This window comes from Pituophis catenifer, unplaced genomic scaffold (assembly GCF_029215685.1).
Source record: "Pituophis catenifer annectens isolate HBS135680 unplaced genomic scaffold, rPitCat1.0.hap2 SCAF_3, whole genome shotgun sequence".
NCBI lineage: Eukaryota > Metazoa > Chordata > Lepidosauria > Squamata > Colubridae > Pituophis > Pituophis catenifer.
The window spans coordinates 94,038,792-94,059,099 of NW_027256883.1; the positions used below are offsets into that span (position 1 = coordinate 94,038,792).

The 20,308-nt window shown below is 42.2% G+C and overlaps 1 protein-coding gene across 1 annotated transcript in view; it reads right to left on the bottom strand.

Annotated features, from left to right (window-relative positions):
* XRN2 (5'-3' exoribonuclease 2) overlaps nt 1–20,308 on the bottom strand; it is an 83,224-nt gene that overhangs the window by 15,253 nt on the left and 47,663 nt on the right. Inside the window, exons 24-27 of the mRNA XM_070940795.1 lie at nt 8,892–8,948; nt 4,229–4,297; nt 3,943–4,077; nt 1,602–1,741 (exon numbers count right to left, since the gene is read on the bottom strand). Coding sequence (XP_070796896.1) covers nt 1,602–1,741; nt 3,943–4,077; nt 4,229–4,297; nt 8,892–8,948 — 401 coding nt within the window. The remainder of the gene's footprint in view (nt 1–1,601; nt 1,742–3,942; nt 4,078–4,228; nt 4,298–8,891; nt 8,949–20,308) is intronic.

The window sequence follows — 20,308 nt, forward strand, 5'->3', positions numbered from 1 at the left end:
AGTCAGTTGCAGGGTATGACAAAAAACATGCATCTTGCTGTTTCAGTAGTCCAACCCGAGTAAGCACTAATCTGAACCTGATCAGCATACTTTCCATACACGTTTATCCCAAAATATGAAACTCAGACCTGAAGCAACAGAAATATTTGGACAACTCTTAGCCAAATCACAATCGCTTAGACAAGGGGTGTCAAATTCAAGATCCGCAGGCCAAATCTGGCCCGTGGGGTGCTTAGAACTGGCCCGCGGGGTTGCCCTGGAAATAGCAAAGAACCAGCCTGTGATGCCTCTGCCAGCAAAAGGTGGCCCTCCTGAGCTCCAATTTCACTGGCAGAGGGTTGCAGGATGTCGTTGAAGCCAAAAGCGGAGCTTGGGAGCCCGTTTTTGCTGGCAGAGCTCTCAGGCCACCACAGGCGCCCCGACGAGTGATGTCATGCCAATCACGCCCCCTCTAGATCAAACACGATCCTGATGCGGTCCTCAATGAAATTGAGTTTGACACCCCTGGCTTAGACCAATAGTTAAGAAGTAAACAATACCCCAATCAAACAACTACCAATACAGACAAATAAGGTAATAGTTAATAACAGCCAAACAAGGAACCATCAAGAATACTCCCGGCAACACTGACAGGGCAAGCCAATAATATATAAAAATAAGAGCACAAACCCTACTGTTTTTTAGTACTGATTATGTTACCTAGTTTGGTAATGAAATGTCTGCAATGAAACCAGCAAGTTCAGAGAGCACCAAGGACCTCACATTAGCTTATTTTGTACCATTCTATGATCTTTCATGGAACTGTAAGTTTCCTTTCAAGGTATCAGCAGCTATCAAGAATGAGAGGGAGGTACTGTTGCATCATCAAGTAGGATGAAATATAAGATCACGTTTACTGTAGAATCATTCTAGAACAAGAATATTATAGCTCTTTTCATGTCTTATGGAGACAAAATAAACTTCAGGAGGAAGACCTTGTTGGTACTTCTTTATCTCATATATATTTTCCTGGGAACATAGTTTCTTTAGGGAAGCACCAAAGATGTAGACACAATCCCTCTGAAATATTAAATACCCCAAACACCAAAAGGGCTAGGTTCATACAACAGCTGCCATTAAAAAAACCTTGACTAATATTAAGCAAGTTTAGCATGCTGAGTGAATGCAACCAAATGAATTCGGTGAACATAGCCAATTTCTTGTGAAAATTATTTCCCTATTAATGGGGAGAGATATGTATGCCACCAGATCCATTTTCTGATAGCATCTATATTAACTCAAAATTTGCTATGTGCCCACTGGTAACAAAAAGGTGCAATGCCACTTCTAAATTTGGCTGGGTTAGATTACCACCCTTATTTAAAATATGGAGTTGGAAAACATAAGATCTGGGGCCACATATGAATTTGTGCTTCAATTGAATGGGATAATTCTTAGATAATCTACTCATCCCTAACAGAAGAGAAGCTCTTCTATGAAGAAATGCTTTTAAATAGCTTAAACAGACTCAAGAACAAAAAGCTACTATTATGTCTATGACATCAGCAAAAATGTTTTATTCAACAAAGAAAATGACAAGGCAAATGAAAAAAAAAACTTACTTGACAGCAATTTGGGAATCTGATGCTGTGGTCTGCCTAGCAATGGTCTATACGTGTTTCCTTGATTGTAAGCCCCAGGGGGGCCAATATTACTGTATACTCCACTTCCTGATTGTCCTCTGTCCCTTGACATTGCATGTCTATAATGTAGGGAAGAAAAACAAAAGCAAGTATTAATTTTCTAGGAAATAAATGAATCCAAAGGAAACTCACCTCCACATTATTCCATGAAGCAGGAGGCCTGCGTTTCAGAACAGCAAAAACGTACATTCCTAAAGCTCTGGTCAAACAGAGATATTATGGACATAGAAATATATTAATTTTGAGTCATGTAGAACTGATATTGTGATGGATTAGAGCCAGGAAGATCCAGTCCAGTTTTAACTATGAATTCTCACTGGATGATTTTTGGCCAGTCCTCCCTCTCAGCTCCTACCTCATGGATTTGCTGTTGTTGGGATAAAATGAATGGAGACCCTGTGCCTTGAGCATAGTAAAGGCAGGATATAAATCTAATCATAGACATATGCATTATGCATGTCCATCACAAGGGAAAACCAATCTTATGTAAGCAGCTTTCTGCATATTAAAATATATGCACACTGATTTTATAAAGTCTTCCAGAGTAACTGGAAGAAAATAAGATTATGTAAATACAGTATAATAATCCATATAACTAAGATTATATATGACTCTACTTAGGGGAGAAAGAATTCATGATTCCATTTGTCCTATTGAATGAAAAAAGACTACAGAGCACACTAAAGTCTAAACCTTGATTTAAGTTACTTTACTAACTTATAAAAAATACAACGATAGGTATTTCAAAGGATAGTGAATTTTGGGGGCATGATTCATCACTCATTTGTTTCTGTTTTTGCCTTCAAGTTATCCATGATGGTTGTAAATCATGGTTCTTTTCATGGAATAGGTTCACATATCATGCAAACAAACTCTGACACATAAATACAGTATCATCTTGGGAGCATTTTGCCATTAATAGGAATAAGTAAATAAGCACATTATAAAGAGCCATATAACAAATTTCCTAGAAAACTACAGGGTGGGGGCTTGCTTTTCACACATACACAAGATGATTTGAAATGCTCCTTTGCATCAAGCAGCCCGATAAAAATCTTAGGAAACCAAAGAAAAAACAAGGCAAGAGCAGAGTTAGTGCTAAAATATTTCAAATTTGAGAATACTTGGGGGGATTCAAAGAATATGCTTATTTTTCAAAGAGAAAATCAAAGTTTTTTGTTTTGTAGAAATATGAGAACCTTATTAGACCAAATTAAGGATCTATCTAGTCTATTCTATACCAATAGTGGCTAAATTTTGCTTATTAATAGATGTAACTTTCTCCATGTAGTTTTCCGCCATGATGGGTACTTATAATTTTTCAATACTGAAGATTACATTACTAATTGTTATTGATATTCTTTCTCCCATGAAATTTGTTTAATTCCTAATGTAAAATCATGGTGATGGCGTAGTGGTTAGTATTGCAAACTAACCCACAGCCTGGAGTTTGATCCTGATCTGCTCAAGGTTGATTCAGCCTTCCATCCTTCTGAGGTTGGTAAAATGAGGACACAGATTGTTGGGGGCAATATGATGACATTATAAACCGCTCAGAGAGTGCTGTAAAGCAGTATGGAACAGTATATAAGTCTCAGGGCTATTGCTAAAATCACCCAAAATGATTACTACAGCTACATCTTGTGGACCTATTTTTCACTAAAAATAACACAAAACACCAAAAACATTCATATTTTTACCATTTATTCAACATAAAATGTTCTAACACTCTTAATCTACTCACCAAAATGCATCAAGTTATTTCAATACATAAACATCTCTGTATGGTTTCCTTGCTAAATACAGATAGTCCTCGGTTTACAATTGAGCCCAAAATTTCTGTTGCTAAGTGAGACATTTGTTAAATGAGTTTTGCCCCATTTTACAAAATGTCTTGCCACTGATGTTAAATGAACCATTGCAGTTAGGAAATTAGTAACACGATTGTTAAGTGAATCTGGCTTCCCCATTAACTTTGCTTGTCACAAGATCGCAAAATGGGATCACATGACCCTGGGACACTGCAATGATCATAAATATGAGTCAGTTGCCAAGCGTCTGAATTTTGATCTTTTGACCATGGGGATGTTGCAATGGTTATAAGAGTGAAAAGTGGCTATAAGTCTCACTTTTTTCAGTGTCATAGTAAAGGTTGAATTGTCACTAAACAAGCTGTTGTAAGTTGAGGACTACCTGTATGAGTAAATAAATGTAGATGCATAATACTAATTAATGATCAATAAAGCTCATAACTACTTACCCTAATGTTCTGAATGCTGACTGGTCCAAGTGAACCTGTCTCCTATCACGATTAAAGCCAAGCTGTGGCTTCCAAGACCTGCCATCATTATTAGATTTCTCCCAGTCACCTGGCTTCAGAACAGCTGCAGGTTTTCTGATTGTTAAGACAAAATTATTTAGTATAATATGTGTCTGGACAATGGAAGAGACCAGAGTCATCTGGTCCAAACTTCAACATACTATAGTTATCTACATTCTATTATATAGTAAATGGTTCAGAAATATTTTCAAAAAGACATACTTACTTTGCTCCAGATAATACAACTGCCTTAAAAATATAGTCGTCTTGGTATTGTGGATCTTTAAAGTTGATACTGGGAACAAAAATTTTTTGAAACAATTGTGAAGTTTTAATAAGACCAATAGCCCAGCTCTATGAACAGTTCTCATTATTTCATTCCTTTTTAAGATAAACATTTAACCAAATTAATAAGAAATCAAGTCAGGCCAGTCAAAGCAGAGACAAATGTGTCCTATCAATCTGCTTTACTTGCTCCTTATTTTGCAAGCAAATCCAAGATGTTTATCAGTGGACAACACCTCAAATAAGGTGTGTAAAATGCCATAGACTAATATTTAATTCCATGCAGATTCTTTCTCTGACTTTTCATTCAATTGCATGCAGAGAAATTTTACAGCACATACATAGTCTTCATCTCAGAGATCTTCTCATATTGGCAGACCCAACAGATACAAGGATCTAAAATGGACCTATTTCTTAAGCTTATTTCCCAAGGATTCTGACCTTAAAACAGATGGGCTGGTGAAATAAGAAAAATCTGTTACAGATTTCTTTTAAAGCAAAAATGTGAAAGGAATATGTAGAAACACAAACAAGAATATAATTTAAGGAATCCACCAGGATCAATCTTAGAATATTTTAGGTCAAATATTGGTTCATAAAAATGCGCGCATTTTGAAAAATTTAGGGGGGAAATGCCATCCTTTAAAAATGCCAACATCTTTGCAAATTGAATATGAGTCATCAAATAGCAAGTAATCTAGTTAGTACATGCATTTTTCAGGTGATCCAGAAGTACTATCGTGTGTGTGTGTGTGTGTGTGTGTGTGTGTGTGTGTGTGTGTGTGTGTGTAAAACAGGGATTGGCTACCCATAGCACACAACTCCATTTTTTTAATATTATCTTCTAAATGTGTCACAATTTGGAGATATAATCTTCTGCTATTTAAGAACCTTTCCTCAGCCCCTCACCAAAAGCCTGGAAAAATAGGGATGCTATAAAGGATTAGGTAAATCCAAGAGAAGGAACTAATCCCCATCATAAAAAGTTCTTGGGTGCGCACAGCAATAAGACTTGGTTTATATTTTATGGATCTAATAATTTGAAATTAATGAAGCATGCCATTTTTGAGTCAAAAGGTAAAAAGCCTCAAAAAATTAATCAGCTCTCTGATATACCCTCTCAAACTACAGAACACATCTGTGGAGGATTGGTAACATATGCCTTTAAACTTACTTTAATGTTTGCATGTTTCATTTAATATACACTCTTTTTATTTGTTTTTATATACTTACAATATAATCTGAATAAAATAAAACAAGTGGGTTTCTTTGTCTTGTCATTTACCAATCCTTCAAAATACAGGATAAACTGAGACTATATTATATAGTCTATATTTTGGGAGATTGCAGGAAAATGCTGTAACAGATGTGCCTGTTTGTGTGAGAGCACCATTTACTGCAGCATCAGGGCAGATAAAAAAAAGTACCAACATATGGTCCACACTAGCAGAAAAGTTGTTCAATCCATTAAAAAAAACATAATTATAGTATCCTATAATCAGTTCAGAATGAGAGTTGGACTTAATACAGAAGGTGTTTTTGGTCACTTGAGGTTGTGCCTGGCAGGAAAGAATTAACTCCTCTTGTTCTAGAGAAGATGGAACAATTATCACTGTAACAATGTACAACTTGTCATCAAGTCCAGTCTCCAACCTTCGCTTCGTTGCGAAGGTTGTTGAGAGTGTGGTAGCGCAACAGCTTCCCCGGTACCTGGATGAAGCTGTCTATCTAGATCCGCTCCAGTCCGGCTTCCGGCCTGGGCACAGCACGGAAAAGGCATTGGTCGTGTTGGTGGATGATCTCTGGAGGGCTCGGGATAGGGTTGCTCCTCTATCGTGGTCCTGTTAGACCTCTCAGCGGCTTTTGATACCATCGACCATGGTATCATGTTGCACCGGTTGGCGGGGTTGGGGGTAGGCGGCACCGTTCTGCGGTGGTTCTCCTCCTACCTCTCTGACCGGTCGCAATCTGTGTTGACGGGGGGGCAGCGGTCGACCCCGAGGCACCTTGCTTGTTCAACATTTATGTAAAGCCGCTGGGTGAGATCATCCGTGGCTTCGGGGTGGAGTTCCATCAGTATGCTGATGACACCCAGCTGTACATCTCCACCCCAACGATGCCCTTGAAGTGATGTCCCAGTGCCTGGAGGCCGTGCGGGCCTGGATGGGGAGAAACAGGCTCCGACTCAACCCCTCCAAGACCGAGTTGCTGTGGCTTCCAGCGTCCTGATATAGCCAGCTGACGCCATCGCTGGCTATTGGGGGTGAATCACTCGCCCCCACGGAGAGGGCTCGTAACTTGGGCGTCCTCCTGGACGCACGGCTGTCTTTAGAAGACCATTTGACGGCCGTGGCCAGGGCGGCTTTTTATCAGGTTCGCCTGATACGCCAGTTGCGTCCCTTTCTAGATTGGGACTCTCTACGCACAGTCACTCAGGCACTAGTCACTTCCCGCCTGGACTACTGCAACGCTCTCTACATGGGGCTCCCCCTGGGGTGCACCCGGAGGTTCCAGGTGGTCCAGAACGCGGCCGCACGGGGGATTATGGGGGCGACGAGGCGCTCCCATGTGACACCTCTCCTGCGCGAGCTGCACTGGCTCCTGGTGGTCTTCCGGGTGCGCTTCAAGGTGTTGGTGACCACCTTTAAAGCGCTCCATGGCTTAGGGCCGGGGTACTTACGAGACCGCCTTCTGCCACCAATAGCCTCCCACCGGCCAGTACGCTCGCACAGAGTGGGCCTCCTCAGGGTGCCGTCCGCCAGACAATGTCGGCTGGCGACCCCCAGGGGGAGAGCCTTCTCTGTGACGGCGCCCACCCTCTGGAACAACCTTCCCCCAGAGTTATGTACAATAACAGACCTCCGGATTTTTCGTCGGGCCCTGAAAACTTATTTATTTCAACTAGCTGGGCTGGCTTGAGTTTAATTTTAAATTGATTTTAAATTGGGTTGTTTTAATTTACGGCCAAAATATTTAATTATTTTAATACTGTTTTTAAATTCTGTATGCTCTGTTTTTACTTTGGCTGTGCACCGCCCTGAGTCCTTTTTGGAGAAGGGTGGTATAGAAATTTAATTAATAAATAATAATAATAATAAAAACTTAGATTAAAAAAATTCAGGCAACTGAAAAAGTAAGAATAACGGTGGAAGACAGGATGCCCTATTAAAAGTGGGAACTATACAAACATATTATCTTTCTGCCTCTGTTTGCTATTCCAGCAGAGTTATTATTAGAATATTTTTTTCTTTTGCATATGATAGAGAATGGGGAATTCTAATTCCCTAATTTTGGCAAAAAAAAATTAAAAAAGAAAATGAGATTATAATAATCACTGAGGGCTGTATGGCCACAAATTACTTTGGGGGAGAAGTACTGGTAATCCTCAACTTGTAAGCCAAAATTCTGGACATGATTGAATCCAGAATTTTGGTTATAAGTTGTTGCCGTTATAAGTCGAATCATCCTGTGACCAGATTTGAGTTTAGGAACATGAACTGAGAAGCAATGGAATCTGTTGAGAGTTGGGAAATCATTTAGTATCCTGGTTGAGATTATTTGCTTTGTTCACCACCCTTCTGATTTAGAAGGACAAGACAGCAAATGCTACATGGGGCAAGTATAGTATAAGCAAGAACAACCCACTAGATTTACATGCACCCTTGAACTGCTCTGTGGAATTGCTCTGGCCATCTACAATTTTCACTGCCTTTTCTTCCCAAAAGCTGGAAGGGAAAAGCCAGGATCTTCTTTCATATCAAAGGCAGCCCGAAGCTATTCTGACACCTCTGAATGCATAAGAGGGAACCCAGCTTCTAGTGTCTACCTAACATTCTTCATGAGAACAGCCTGTTGGCAGCCTGATCCCTTGGCAATCTGATCCTGGCAGCCATTTTTCTTCCCACCAAAGGATTACTGCGGGAGGCAAGCAAAGACTAAAGGGTTATTTTGTCTGAATAAACTTTGTTTAAGACTTGTCATCTCAAAGAAGAAAGGAATTGTTTTTTCCTATGGATTCAGAAAAACATTGTTTTTGCAATTAAAATGGAAGGCACACACTTCAGTCCCACAATAGATTTCCTTTGACAGAGGATGACAGAAAAAAATTACCAAATCATTCAGGAGGCAACGATCTATTTCTACACGAGTCACAGAATTGTGTATGTCTCCTGACATGAACTAAATAATGAAGTGAATGATCTATGGATTATAATTAACGAACTCTTATATAGATTCTCTTAGAATCATTCATGTTATTTCATCGGATTCACTAGTGTAATATTATGGGGAATACAGAATGTAAATAAATATGAAGCAGGATTATGAAGTTCTAGATGATAAGATAAAGACAGAGATAGATCTCTAATCACCATCCACATATGAGACTAGCAAAGGAATTTATGGAAGTGAAATCATAATTAGTGAACAGAAGGCAAATTATATTCTAAGGTTTAACATTTCAGTTGATTGTGAACCCAAAACACCAAAAGCCTGTAATATAAGGGGATCACCTCTATTTTCTTTTCTACCTATCTGTGACACAATTAGATGATAAACCAGGATTGGTAAAAGATGGTACACTATAATCTGAATTTATAATTTACCTTATAGCAGAATTCTGTGTCAGATCACGCAGCAGCGGTACAGGAGATTGCACTGATCTAATGGTTAAGGGAAAAGGTAAAAACTGTTTATTTCAACATAAAAAACCCTCATGATTGTAGAGAATGGTGGAACACAAATATAAATTGTCAATGGCCATAATCCAGAACATTTGCCTTTTGTGTAAAAGGATATTTAAGTGGTCTAAGTAACCAACACAAAATGTACAAATATTTTAACATTCCTGAGATAAAATTCTCAGGCAGCATGGTTTTAAGTGTGCACTGCTACAGAAAGATTAAAAGCAACAGCAATTCGCCTCAATTCAAGCAAGGAAAAAGAGGGAATTAATAATGAAATTAATGTTTCATAATGTCAGATCTGTGATATGTCATTTTAAGAAGAAACTAGTGCATAAAGTGGAATAATCAACATTTATTTTTAAACCAGAACAGGAAAAGATAGAATTTAATAAAAACAGAGCATTTAGTACCAGAACTTCATATCAATTCAAGTTAGCTATTTCTTCCTCTATTATTCTTTAGCAAACCTAAAGTCCTATCTTCAATCTTCTTCTTCTTCCTCTTCTCCTTCTTCTTCCTCCTCCTCCTCCTCCTCTTCCTCCTCCTCCTAGTGTATTGCCGCAAGTGCAGGGTCTGCTTTAAGTCCTATCTTCAATCCCATGCTCATAGTCTCATTTAGTGTATCATTGTTCTATTTTCCCATTAACCCTTCTCAGCAAATTTTCTAAACCACACTTTCTCAATACATATTATAAATAATTTTCTTGTATTATGGCTTAATGACAGCTTTTTTCTATTTTATCTTTTGAATTTCCTGCTTTTGTTTAAAAATTACATTGTTTATATATACTCACTATTATTCAGGAATTAATGTAATTCTTTATACCGTACTTTTCGGAGTATAAGACGCACTCCCCCCCAAAAGAGGGTGGAAATGTTAGTGCGTCTTATACACAGAATACAGCCACTTTTGGCCTCCCGAAACCCCGCCCCATGTCCAGTTTTTGCTAAAAACAGGCCTGTTTTTCGCAAAAACGGGATGCACAGAGAGTTTGGGAGGCCTGCAGACTGCTCCTGGAGGTTGGGGAGGGCAAAAATGTGATATGTGGAGGGTTTGGAAGGCCAAAAAGGGGGCCATTTTTCACAAAAATGGAATGCAAAGATGGTCTGGGAGGCCTTCTAAGGGCTGGGGAGGGCAAAACCGTGACAAGTGGAGGGTTTGGGAGGCCAAAAACAGGATGCGCAGAGGGTTTGAGAGGCCTGCAGAGTGCTCCTAGGGGCTGTCGCCTTTGGGCTGCTGAGCACTGGCCTGCATGCCTATTCAGTACTGCGGCATCGGGCTTACAGCTATGCTGAGTCCAGCACTCTTCAGGCCCTGGCGGGCGCTACAGCTCTCTTATTGGCTCTATGTGGGGCAGCACAGACTGAGAAAAGGAGGATAGGCAGGAAAAATGTTGCCTCCAGCTGCCTCTTCATCAAGGTGAAACTCCTCTTTGAAAGGAAGATCTGCAGGTGGGGGGGGCTGATTACCACATTTACAGAAGATGGCGGCCTGAGCGGCATCCACAAAGCATGGCCATGGGATGGCCTGCTGCGACCCTTCAGGAAGCTGGCACAAGGGGCCGCTCCCCTGCCTCATACTGGTACATTGGGGGGGGGGGGAAATAAGACCTTCCTGAAAAGAAGCCCTATTTGTTTTTTCGGGGGGTCAAAAGAAAATAAGACCCAGTCTTATTTTTGGGGAAACACGGTATTTTTCCCAAGGGAATGAAATTTGGGAAAGTTACGACTGCTTCAGTGTTACCGGACTGCTGCGGTCATATTTTTAATGTTCAATGACAATTTCCAGGCCACTCATCCACTCCCTTCCCCACTTCCCAGCTGCAGCTACTTGCCTGCCTGCTAGGGAGGAAGGGAGGAAGGGAGGAAGGGAGGAAGGGAGGAAGGGAGGAAGGAAGGAAGGAAGGGCTCTTGTCACCCACCCACTCAGGCAACAATTAAGAGACTCATGTCAAACTGCCTATCACATTCTCAGGATAAATCCCAAACTCTCCCTAAAACCCTGCTGAGCCCATCCATGGGGGGGGGGGGACTAATCAAATAAATCCTATGAAAGCGGGCAGTACTACCAAGCCAGAAAGCTATCAGAAGGCACTCTAATTATTGGAAGTATTGATGGTAAAATCCTTCATTCCCTTAACACTTTTGTCAACATGCATCCCTTGTTATGTGTCAAGCCTTCAAATAATTTGGGTTAGGTTCATGATTGCCATAAACTCTTGAGGTATCTGGATACCACACTACTCCTGAGTAGACTGAAGTCCCAAAGAATAAGAGGATTTGCTGCCAACCTGGAAACAAAACCAGCTCCATCAGCAACAGACTATTGGAAGATCGTTAAAACTCTATTTTTCCATAGGCTTTTGGCTGGTCAATATGATGTTGCCAAGGTTGCATTCTTATATCTTTATATATATTATATAATATACTGTCGCACAATTGTTGTGAACTGCCAAGAGTTTCAAAATGTAGAGAATCAATCAATCCCTTTGGTGATTTTCCACATGGGATAGTATTTGGGGTTTTGGGAAGGATGATCTTTTACATCTTTATTTTCACAAATTGAACATTGGAGCTTACCTGAATGTTCGATCTATGTGCGCTGCAGGAGAGTCCAAGCAATGGGTTCAAGTTTAGCTTGGTTGGCCAGAGACTGAGTTAAATTTGCCTAGCCACACCTCTTTCTCCCATGAGCCTTCAGTGTTTCGACGAAGAGGTCTGTAGAAGATGTAGCAAGATGATAGAAGAATGTCCACTATAAGTAAGTGTTGGATGCTGGACCGCTACAGTAGGGCGGGGTTGGACTCTCCTGCAGCGCACAAAGATCGAACATTCAGGTAAGCTCCAATGTTCAATCTCCTGTGCGCTGCTTGGAGAGTCCAAGCAATGGGATATACCCAAGCTAAGTATCCCTAAGGCGGGAGTCCGAGTGGTCCAGGTGTCGTTCTCCTGGTAGAACCTGCTGCAGGACTCTTCTGCCAAACGAAGCCTTGGCTGAGGCAAAAATGTCCAACTTGTAATTTCTTTTTTTTTTTTATTGAAAAAGTTTTCAAATACAGATTTTTTCCCCTTTTTTTCCCCTCCTCTCCCTCCCCCTCCCTAACCCCCCCTCCCCACCCCACCCATCCCCCCCTGTGACTTCTTCATAACAAAAAAAAAACCTACTTCATAACAGATTACTTACTCCCTCCTCTAGATATTGACCTTTACTTACTAAAAATATTATTAATATTATAACATCCCCCTTTATCCATACATTTCAGAAAAGAGACCACTTTAAAACTATACAATAAGTCCTACTTTAACATTTAATCTTCTATGTATATTACTATAACATTTCAAAGCAACCTTCCCCATCAAATCTAGTTTAACATTTATTCCACTCTATCCATTTCCTCCACTCCCCTAAATATATCACTTAAAAATCCCTTTTCTTAGACTAATCAATCTGCTAACTAGCTTATTCACCCACTATCAAGCAAAATTACCATACACAACATTTCTTAATATCTTTGATTCACTGCCCACACTACTTAAAAATATATGTCTATATTTTCCATTATATCTAAATAAAAAAAAAAGAAAAGACAATGACTTTAAATTTATAATCCATATAGTATCTTCTTTAAGGTCTTTCCACTGGATTGGTAGAACCAACATCCATAATCGGGTAACATAACTTGCTGGTGCAACAGTTTATTCAAGATCTTCAATCATATCTGCCCCCATCAGTAGTAAATATCTTCTTATATATATAAAAGTAAAAACAACCACCCGAGTGACATTATAATTATATTCCATATAGTAATAATAGTGGGTTTCATCAGGATTATTAATTCCCGTCATCGTAGTGGGTAACAACCCGATCTTCTGCATGCCCCAGCATAATTCTCTTGCCTTGTAATTCAAGATAATATAATATATTTATCAACACAAAAAAAAATATTCCAAAATGGATAATTCAAATCCATCAGTTTAAGGCTCATTTCACGTCCCCAAATAACGGCCATGCAGAGATCTGCCACAATCTTCAGGATGATATTAACCAATACGTCGCCTCTTCTGTGTTTACACATAATCATTCATATTTTAAAGTCACTGGCTTCACTGTTGCCTGATTTAGAAATTTCTATTTTTATGCCACCTATTTCTTTTTTTCTTTACTTTTTGTGGGTTTGGTTTCCATCCTGGTTTCTTTTCTACAAATTGTGTATCATCTGGTCGGATTTTGTTCTGCTTTGTAGATTGGTCTTGTTGGTTTTGTTTTTGTATCTCATATTTCTTTTTTATCCCTTGTATTTCACCTAATTGGTTTCCATGCTTATCCTTGCCTTGATAAGTCATCACCTTGAGGTTAGATGCCACTTCTCTCAGATTTGTAGATAGTCCAGCTGGGGTATCCAATGAATCCAAAGGCAATTCATCTGGTACAGTCTCTATATTTCGATATTTTACCTTTATTTCCAGCTCCTTCTGCTTATCCTGTATTATACCTGAAGATGTTAAGTTCATTTTCAACCTATTTTGATAAAATTCTTCCGCTCTTTCAACAGTGTTTAGCTGATATCTTTCTCCTTGATATCTAAATATAATACCAACTGGGGCGTCCCACCTGAATGTGATATTTCTCTTTTTTAACTCATTCACCAGAAAACCAAATTTCTTCCTTTCCATCAATATCTTAGGTGGGAGTTCCTTGTAAATCCAAATCTTTCTTCCATGCAATTGCAACTTAGAATTGAAGGAATTTTGCACGATGTTATTCCTAATTTCTTTGTCTGTAAAATAAATCACCACATCTCTAGGCAATTGCCTTTGCTTGGCAATCCAGGAGTTGATTCGATAAACTCTGTCAATCCTACAAAACACTTCATCAGGTTGAACCTTTAGAATCCCAGCTAGAAATTCAGAAGATATTTTCCTTAAATCATCTCTATTATTTTCCTGCAAACCTCTTAATCTTATCGCATATTCTGTGAAATTATATTGTACCATTAAAATCTCTTTTTCAATCTTCTGTTGCAGATTTTCTGCATTACCATACTTTTGATCAGCATTCATTTTAGATTTTTCTTCTAAGCTATTATCCTGAATGTTTGTCAAGTCATTTTCAATTTTTTGGATTCTATTGTCCAATTTATCTTGAATTCCTTCCATTTTAGACTCTAGTACATTAGTATTTGTGTCCAACTGCATCATAAATTCTGTAAAACCATTAGCCATTTTTGAGAATTTTTTCTCCAAAGAATCAAACTTAGATTTCACCAATTCTTTAATTTCCTGCTTAAATTTTTCAAATTGCTGATTCACAATCTCCTCCCTTCTTTCAATCTCTTCTATAAAAAAATCTATTATATTAAAATCAGGTTTCTCAGACTGAAGAGTTAAGACTTGTTCCTTTAAGTTGTTGGTGGGGGAATCCCCCCCCCTTCTTGTTTATCTGACTTTATGAGTCTCAGTGCCATGTTTCCGCCCAGGCAGACTTTGTTAAAAAAAAAGCAAGAAAGACTTCTTTCCAATCAACAACAATATCAGGTCTCCAAGGGAGAGAAAAAGAGAAAAAAAACACAGGAGCGAAGTTTTGTCTACAAATGTAGCCAGTGGTATTTATTCCGCTACATTGTAGTAATAAAAAACGGAAGGACTTTCCCTTTCTGCCTCTCCTCCAGCCGACGCCATTTTAAAAGGCTTTTTTTCCTCTTTCTTTTCCTCCTCTCTCTTAAGTAATTTCTTTTAAAAAATCAGTAAAATACTTGCAGTTCAGTATTACAGGTCCAGCTCACATTTTCTTTGAGTAGTCTGTTAAATTTGCAGGCTTGCTTTTGACGCCTGGCTCTGCATCAGCAGAGGTCTCCCAAAGCCCGGAGCAGCGGCTGGGGATACGGGGCATCTCATCTGCTCCGTCCCAAAAGTAAAGGAAAAACTTTTGGGACTCCGCAGAGAGTTCTACCCACCCCTGCCGGCTCTATCTCCGTTTCCTCATGGAAACGGAGTTTTTTCGAGCCGCCATTCCGTTGTGAAGGCGGCTCTGACAGGCGATGGAAGCTGACGATCCCAAAGGAACGTCTGGCAGCGACAAGCAGCAAACCGGAAGCCCCCCAACTTGTAATTTCTGATAAAGGTAGTGGGAGAAGCCCAAGTTGCAGCCCTGCAGATCTCCAATATGGAAGCCGGAGTAGCCCAGGCTCCCGTGGTGGCAGCGCTATGAGTTGAATGCGCAGTGATGTTTCTAGGCACTGGAGTAGATTGGTGTTCGTAAGCCATTGCGATGCAAGCTTTGATCCATCTCGCAATTGTAGATGGGGTAACTTTCTTCCCCATGGCAGTAGGCTGGAATGATACAAATAGTGATTCAGACTGCCTGAATGATGCGGTCCTGTCAATATAATTGCGGAGTGCCCTACGAAAGTCGAGCGTGTGCCAATGTCGTTCTCTAGGATGTGCTGGGTCAGGGCAAAAGTTAGGTAAAACCACCTCCTGTGCCCTGTGAAACCAAGAGTTGACTTTTGGTACGAAAGTCGGGTCCAACCTGAGGACCACCCTGTCGGAGTAAAAGATGCATAGATCTCCACGTACCGACAGTGCCGCCAGTTCGGAGATCCTTCTCGCAGATGTGATTGCTATCAAGAAGGCGACCTTGAAGGTAAGTATTCTGAGGCTGGCGGATCCTAAGGGCTCAAACGGAGCAGACGTAAGTGCTTGCAGAACAAGAGGCAAGTCCCAGGAAGGATACCTATGGACTGGAGGAGGCCGTAAGTTAGCAACTCCCTGAAGAAAACTCCTCACCTTGGGGTGTTGAGAGAGAGAGATAGTACCCTCTCCCTGTAGAATAGTCGCTAAGGCGGCCACCTGTCTGCGGAGCGTGTTGGCAGTAAGTCCCCGTTTGAATCCTGAGTTTAGGAAATTCAAGACGTCCGGAAGAGAAGCTGTCCTGGGAGGAATGTGCGATTTTCGGCGCCAGCTAGAGAAGGTTGACCAAGTGGCGTCGTAAATCCTGGTGGTAGACAGACGACAAGACGCCTGGATGACGGAAACGACCTTGCTTGAGAATCTGGAGTCCCTCAGGATTTCCCGCTCAATCGCCAGACGACCAGTTGGAGCCACTGGGGCTCGGGATGTTGAACTGCTCCCTGGTTTAGGACAATCCTGTCTGGCGGAATCCTCCACGGGCGGGACACTGACAGTGACACCAGGTCCACAAACCAAACCCTTCTGGGCCAGTGCGGAGCCACCAACAGAATTTCTGCCTGCTCGTCCAGAAGCTTCCGGATGACCCTTGGTAGTAGAGGTGTTGGAGGAAATGCATATAGAAGGCCTCGAGGCCAGGGCGCCCGAAGGGCGTCTGTCGCTTCTGCCCCGGCGTCAGAAATCTGGAAAAGAACCGTGGTAGGTGAGTGTTCTTTGGTGTTGCAAACAGATCCATGCATGGTTGGCTGAACCTGGTCGTCAGTTGGTGAAACTGGTCTGGATGGAGACGCCATTCGGAGTGATCGACGGTTGTTCGACTCAACCAGTCCGCCTGTTCGTTGTGTGCGCCTGAAATATGTTCCGCTTGGAGGGAGAGCAGATGTGATTCTGCCCAGAGGCCGAGGCTCTCTGCTTCGGACATCAGGTCCTTGGACCGGGTGCCTCCCTGCCTGACAGAGAACTAGGTGGGCAGCTCTGAGTTCCAACCAATTTATGTCGTGTAACAGATCCTGTGGAGACCATCTGCCCTGTGCCATCTGGGAACCCAGGTGAGCCCCCCAGCCGAATAGACTGGCATCTGAAGTTAGTGTTAGACGTGGCGGTTCCTTGAAGAGACAGCCTTTCTCTAGGGAAGGTGACGTCCACCAGTTCAGGGAGTGGAGAACTTTTGGAGGCATTCTGACTCTTGTTGTGGAGTGACTGATGCCTGCTCGTTGGCTCGGTAGGAGGAACCACTGTAAGGTTCGGGAATGTAACCTCGCCCAAGGAACGATGGCCAGACATGAAATCATTTTCCCTAGTAACTGGGACAATACTGCGAGGGAGACAGACCTGGCTGACCTGACCCGATGTATCAAGGCCCGTATGCTGACTAGACGTTCTGGTGATAGAAAAACCTGGCAACTGACTGTGTCTATCCCGGCACCTAAATGATGGATAGAATGGGATGGAATTAACTGGCTCTTTTCTAGATTTATTGAAAACCCGTGAAGTTGCAGAGCCTGAATAGTCTCTGACAAATCCTGTCTCGCCTGCCTGATGGATGAAGATTGAATCAAAATGCCGTCTAGGTAACATTGAAGCCTGATTGGGCGAGCCCGCAGATGGGCTGCCACCATGTCCAGGAGCTTTGTGAACGTCCTGGGGGCAGAGGACAGGCCGAATGGAAGGGCCCTGTATTGGAAGTGTTGCCCTGCGTAACAGAATCTGAGATATTTCCTGTGTGAAATCCGAATTGGTATGTGCAGGTAGGCTTCCTTTAGATCTATGGATGTAAGCAGATCCCACTGTCTGATGCAATTTAGAATAGAGGTTAAGGATTGCATCTTGAATCGCTTGTATTTGATGTGTTTGTTGAGTCTTTTTAGATCTAGTATTCCCCTGCAACCCCCCGATTTCTTGGGGACCAGAAAGAGGATCGAGTAGAAACCGAGACCCTTCTGCGAGACAGGCACCGGTTCTATTGCCTGGATGGAGAGTAGATGAAGGATCTTGGCTTCCATCAGAGACCTCCTGGTGGCATCCCTGGGAAGAGTGCAAGAGATGAATCTCCTTGGAGGAAGGGATGAAAACTCCAATGTGAGACTGAGCCGGACAGTTTGCAGAGCCCAGGCATCGGTTGTGATGAGTTCCCATTGGGCTGAGAACTTCAAGAGGCGGCCTCCAATGGGAACGTGTGACTGGGAGTCATTTGGACCTGCGGTAAGGTCTACCACCGGCCCCTCGAAAGGGTCTCCTAGACTGGAGTTGTCTAGACCTGTCCCTGAACTGAGCCCTATCCTGGGATCGGTCTGAAGTTGGAGGGTAAGTCCTCTGATAGGTTGGGGCGGAGTAACCGCCCTCCGCCCCACGAAGGACTGCCTGCGATAATATGGAGAATATCTCCTGTCTGTCCTCCTGTGAGACAGGGGAAGTACCTTCCTTTTATCCTTGGTCTCTACCAAAATGGGATCTAAAACATCACCAAAAAGATTATTGCCCTGAAAAGGAGCAGACGCCAATTTCCATTTGGATTTCATATCGGCTTGCCAATGGTGAAGCCATAATAATTGTCTGGAAGTCACATTAGAGGCCAGGGCCCTGGAAGTGAACTTAGCCGCATTAAGGGTTGCATCAGCAGAGTATTCTGCTGCAGCAATTAACTTGTTGATGTCCTGGTGTAACCTGACATCTCCCTGGGGAGCTCTTGCCTGCATTTGGTGCAGCCACAGGAGGGAGGTTCTATTAAAGAAGGAAGCTGCCGTGGCTGATCTGATCGCCCAGGCGGCTGCTTGATGTGTCTTACAAACTAACATCTCAGCTTTCCTATCCTCGGTCTTCAGCCCTTCTGCAGAGTCTGAGGGGAGAATATTGGAAGATGCTAGATTGGCAAAGGGAGTATCTATTGTAGGCAACTTAAGCAAGTCCTCTACCTCCTGTTCTACAGTGTACATCTTTTTGTCTAATCCGCTGGGATTAGACAAGGACCCAGGTTGAAGCCATTGCTTCTTAATAATGTCTATGAATAATCTGGGAGAAGGAACAGCGTCCTGGGTAGTGACCGGTTCTGTAAATAATCGAGCATGGGGATCCTGCTCAGCCGAGCGGTCAGATGCCCCAGCCACAACCCCTAGATTGGCCGTGGTTTTGGCCTTGTATAACAAGGTCTTGAACATGCTAGGGTTGAAAAGGCCAGTGAAGGCTGGTTTGTCTGGAGATCTGCCTTCATCTTCAGAAAGATCATGATCTGCGAATTCTTCCTCCTCCCCAGCATAAGACCATTCACGGCCCTGAGAATCATGAGGTGAGTGAGGGGCCTGGAAATAAACCCTATTCTGGTGGGCCTGGTGTACATTGGGAGTGGTACCAGCTGAGTCGGGAGCAGGAAAGCCCCTTCTAAGCAGGGCAGAGTCAATGCTCTGGGCAATGGTCTGAGCTAACATCTGGCAGAGTTCCTGGGAAAGAACAGGGGCCTGGCTTACCTCAGGGCGGAGCCCCGCCGCTGTAGGGGTGAAAGTAGCTGAGGGAGCTGACCTCCTAGGTACTGGAATGACTCCCTGATCAGATGAGTCCTGTTCTGATATGGGAATAACCTCCACAGCACTCTCAATTAATTCAATTGGAGGATCTGTGGTAATATCTGGAGACCAATTCAATCTATCTTCGTTTGAAGCAGAAGGAGGTGTATCCTGAATTGGAGGGATATTAGGCTCTGGGTGAACAATGACAAGGCCTAGGCCTGAGGAGGCTCTGCCTGCTTTTTTGCCTTTGCAAATTGTTTCTCTAAGGCTTTTTGCCTTCTTTCTGCATCCTTATCAACAGCTGTGGAAGAATGGGCCTTGAATCTGGTGGAAGGCCCAGGCTGAGCCCCAATTGCCTTACTGTGATCTGAAGACTTAGCTCTCTTAGAAGCAGAGGAATGGGATGCAGTACTTTTGGAGTGAGAGGAGCTGCGATCCGCCATCTTGGAATGACAAGCAAAAAAGGCAATTCAATCAGAGGATCTTACTAGGACAATGATTATAATAATGATATTATTCCTCACTCCAGTAGTTGTAAATATGGTGCCAATTTTCCACTGCTGTTAGGTATTAAGCGTGAGACTGATCAATGACCAGCTCTAATAATGCTATGAGAGAAGGCAGCAGTAATCAATGGTGCGGAAGAGACACAACAATCCCCAAACCATAAAGGCAATAGCAGTAAATCAGCCAGCAGTGCTAGGCCCGATCGCCAAAACTCACGTGGCTCCTTGCTGTGTTTCCGATAAACAAGGACTGCTAATTAAGATCCCTTGAAGATTTCTGAAAAGTTTGAGGCTTTTGCTCCGTTTCTGAGCTGCTAGAAGCCAAATTTGCCTTTAAAAGGATTGCCTCATTAGGAGAGGCCCCTGAGGCAAGAGATTAGCTCCACGGAGCTCCTGGCTGCAGCTGGAAAACACCTCAGGCTGTTGGTGGTAATTTTAAAGAGAAAAGGGAGAAAGAGGCTTCTTTCTGTGGCTGGCAGAGTATTTTAAATAATTTTTCTAAGACAGAGAAATTTAAAGCAAGTCTCTTTAGGCCGACTGAGTTGAAACACTGAAGACTCATGGGAGAAAGAGGCGTGGCTAGGCAAATTCAACTCAGTCTCTGGCCAACCAGGCTAAACTTTAACCCATTGCTTGGACTCTC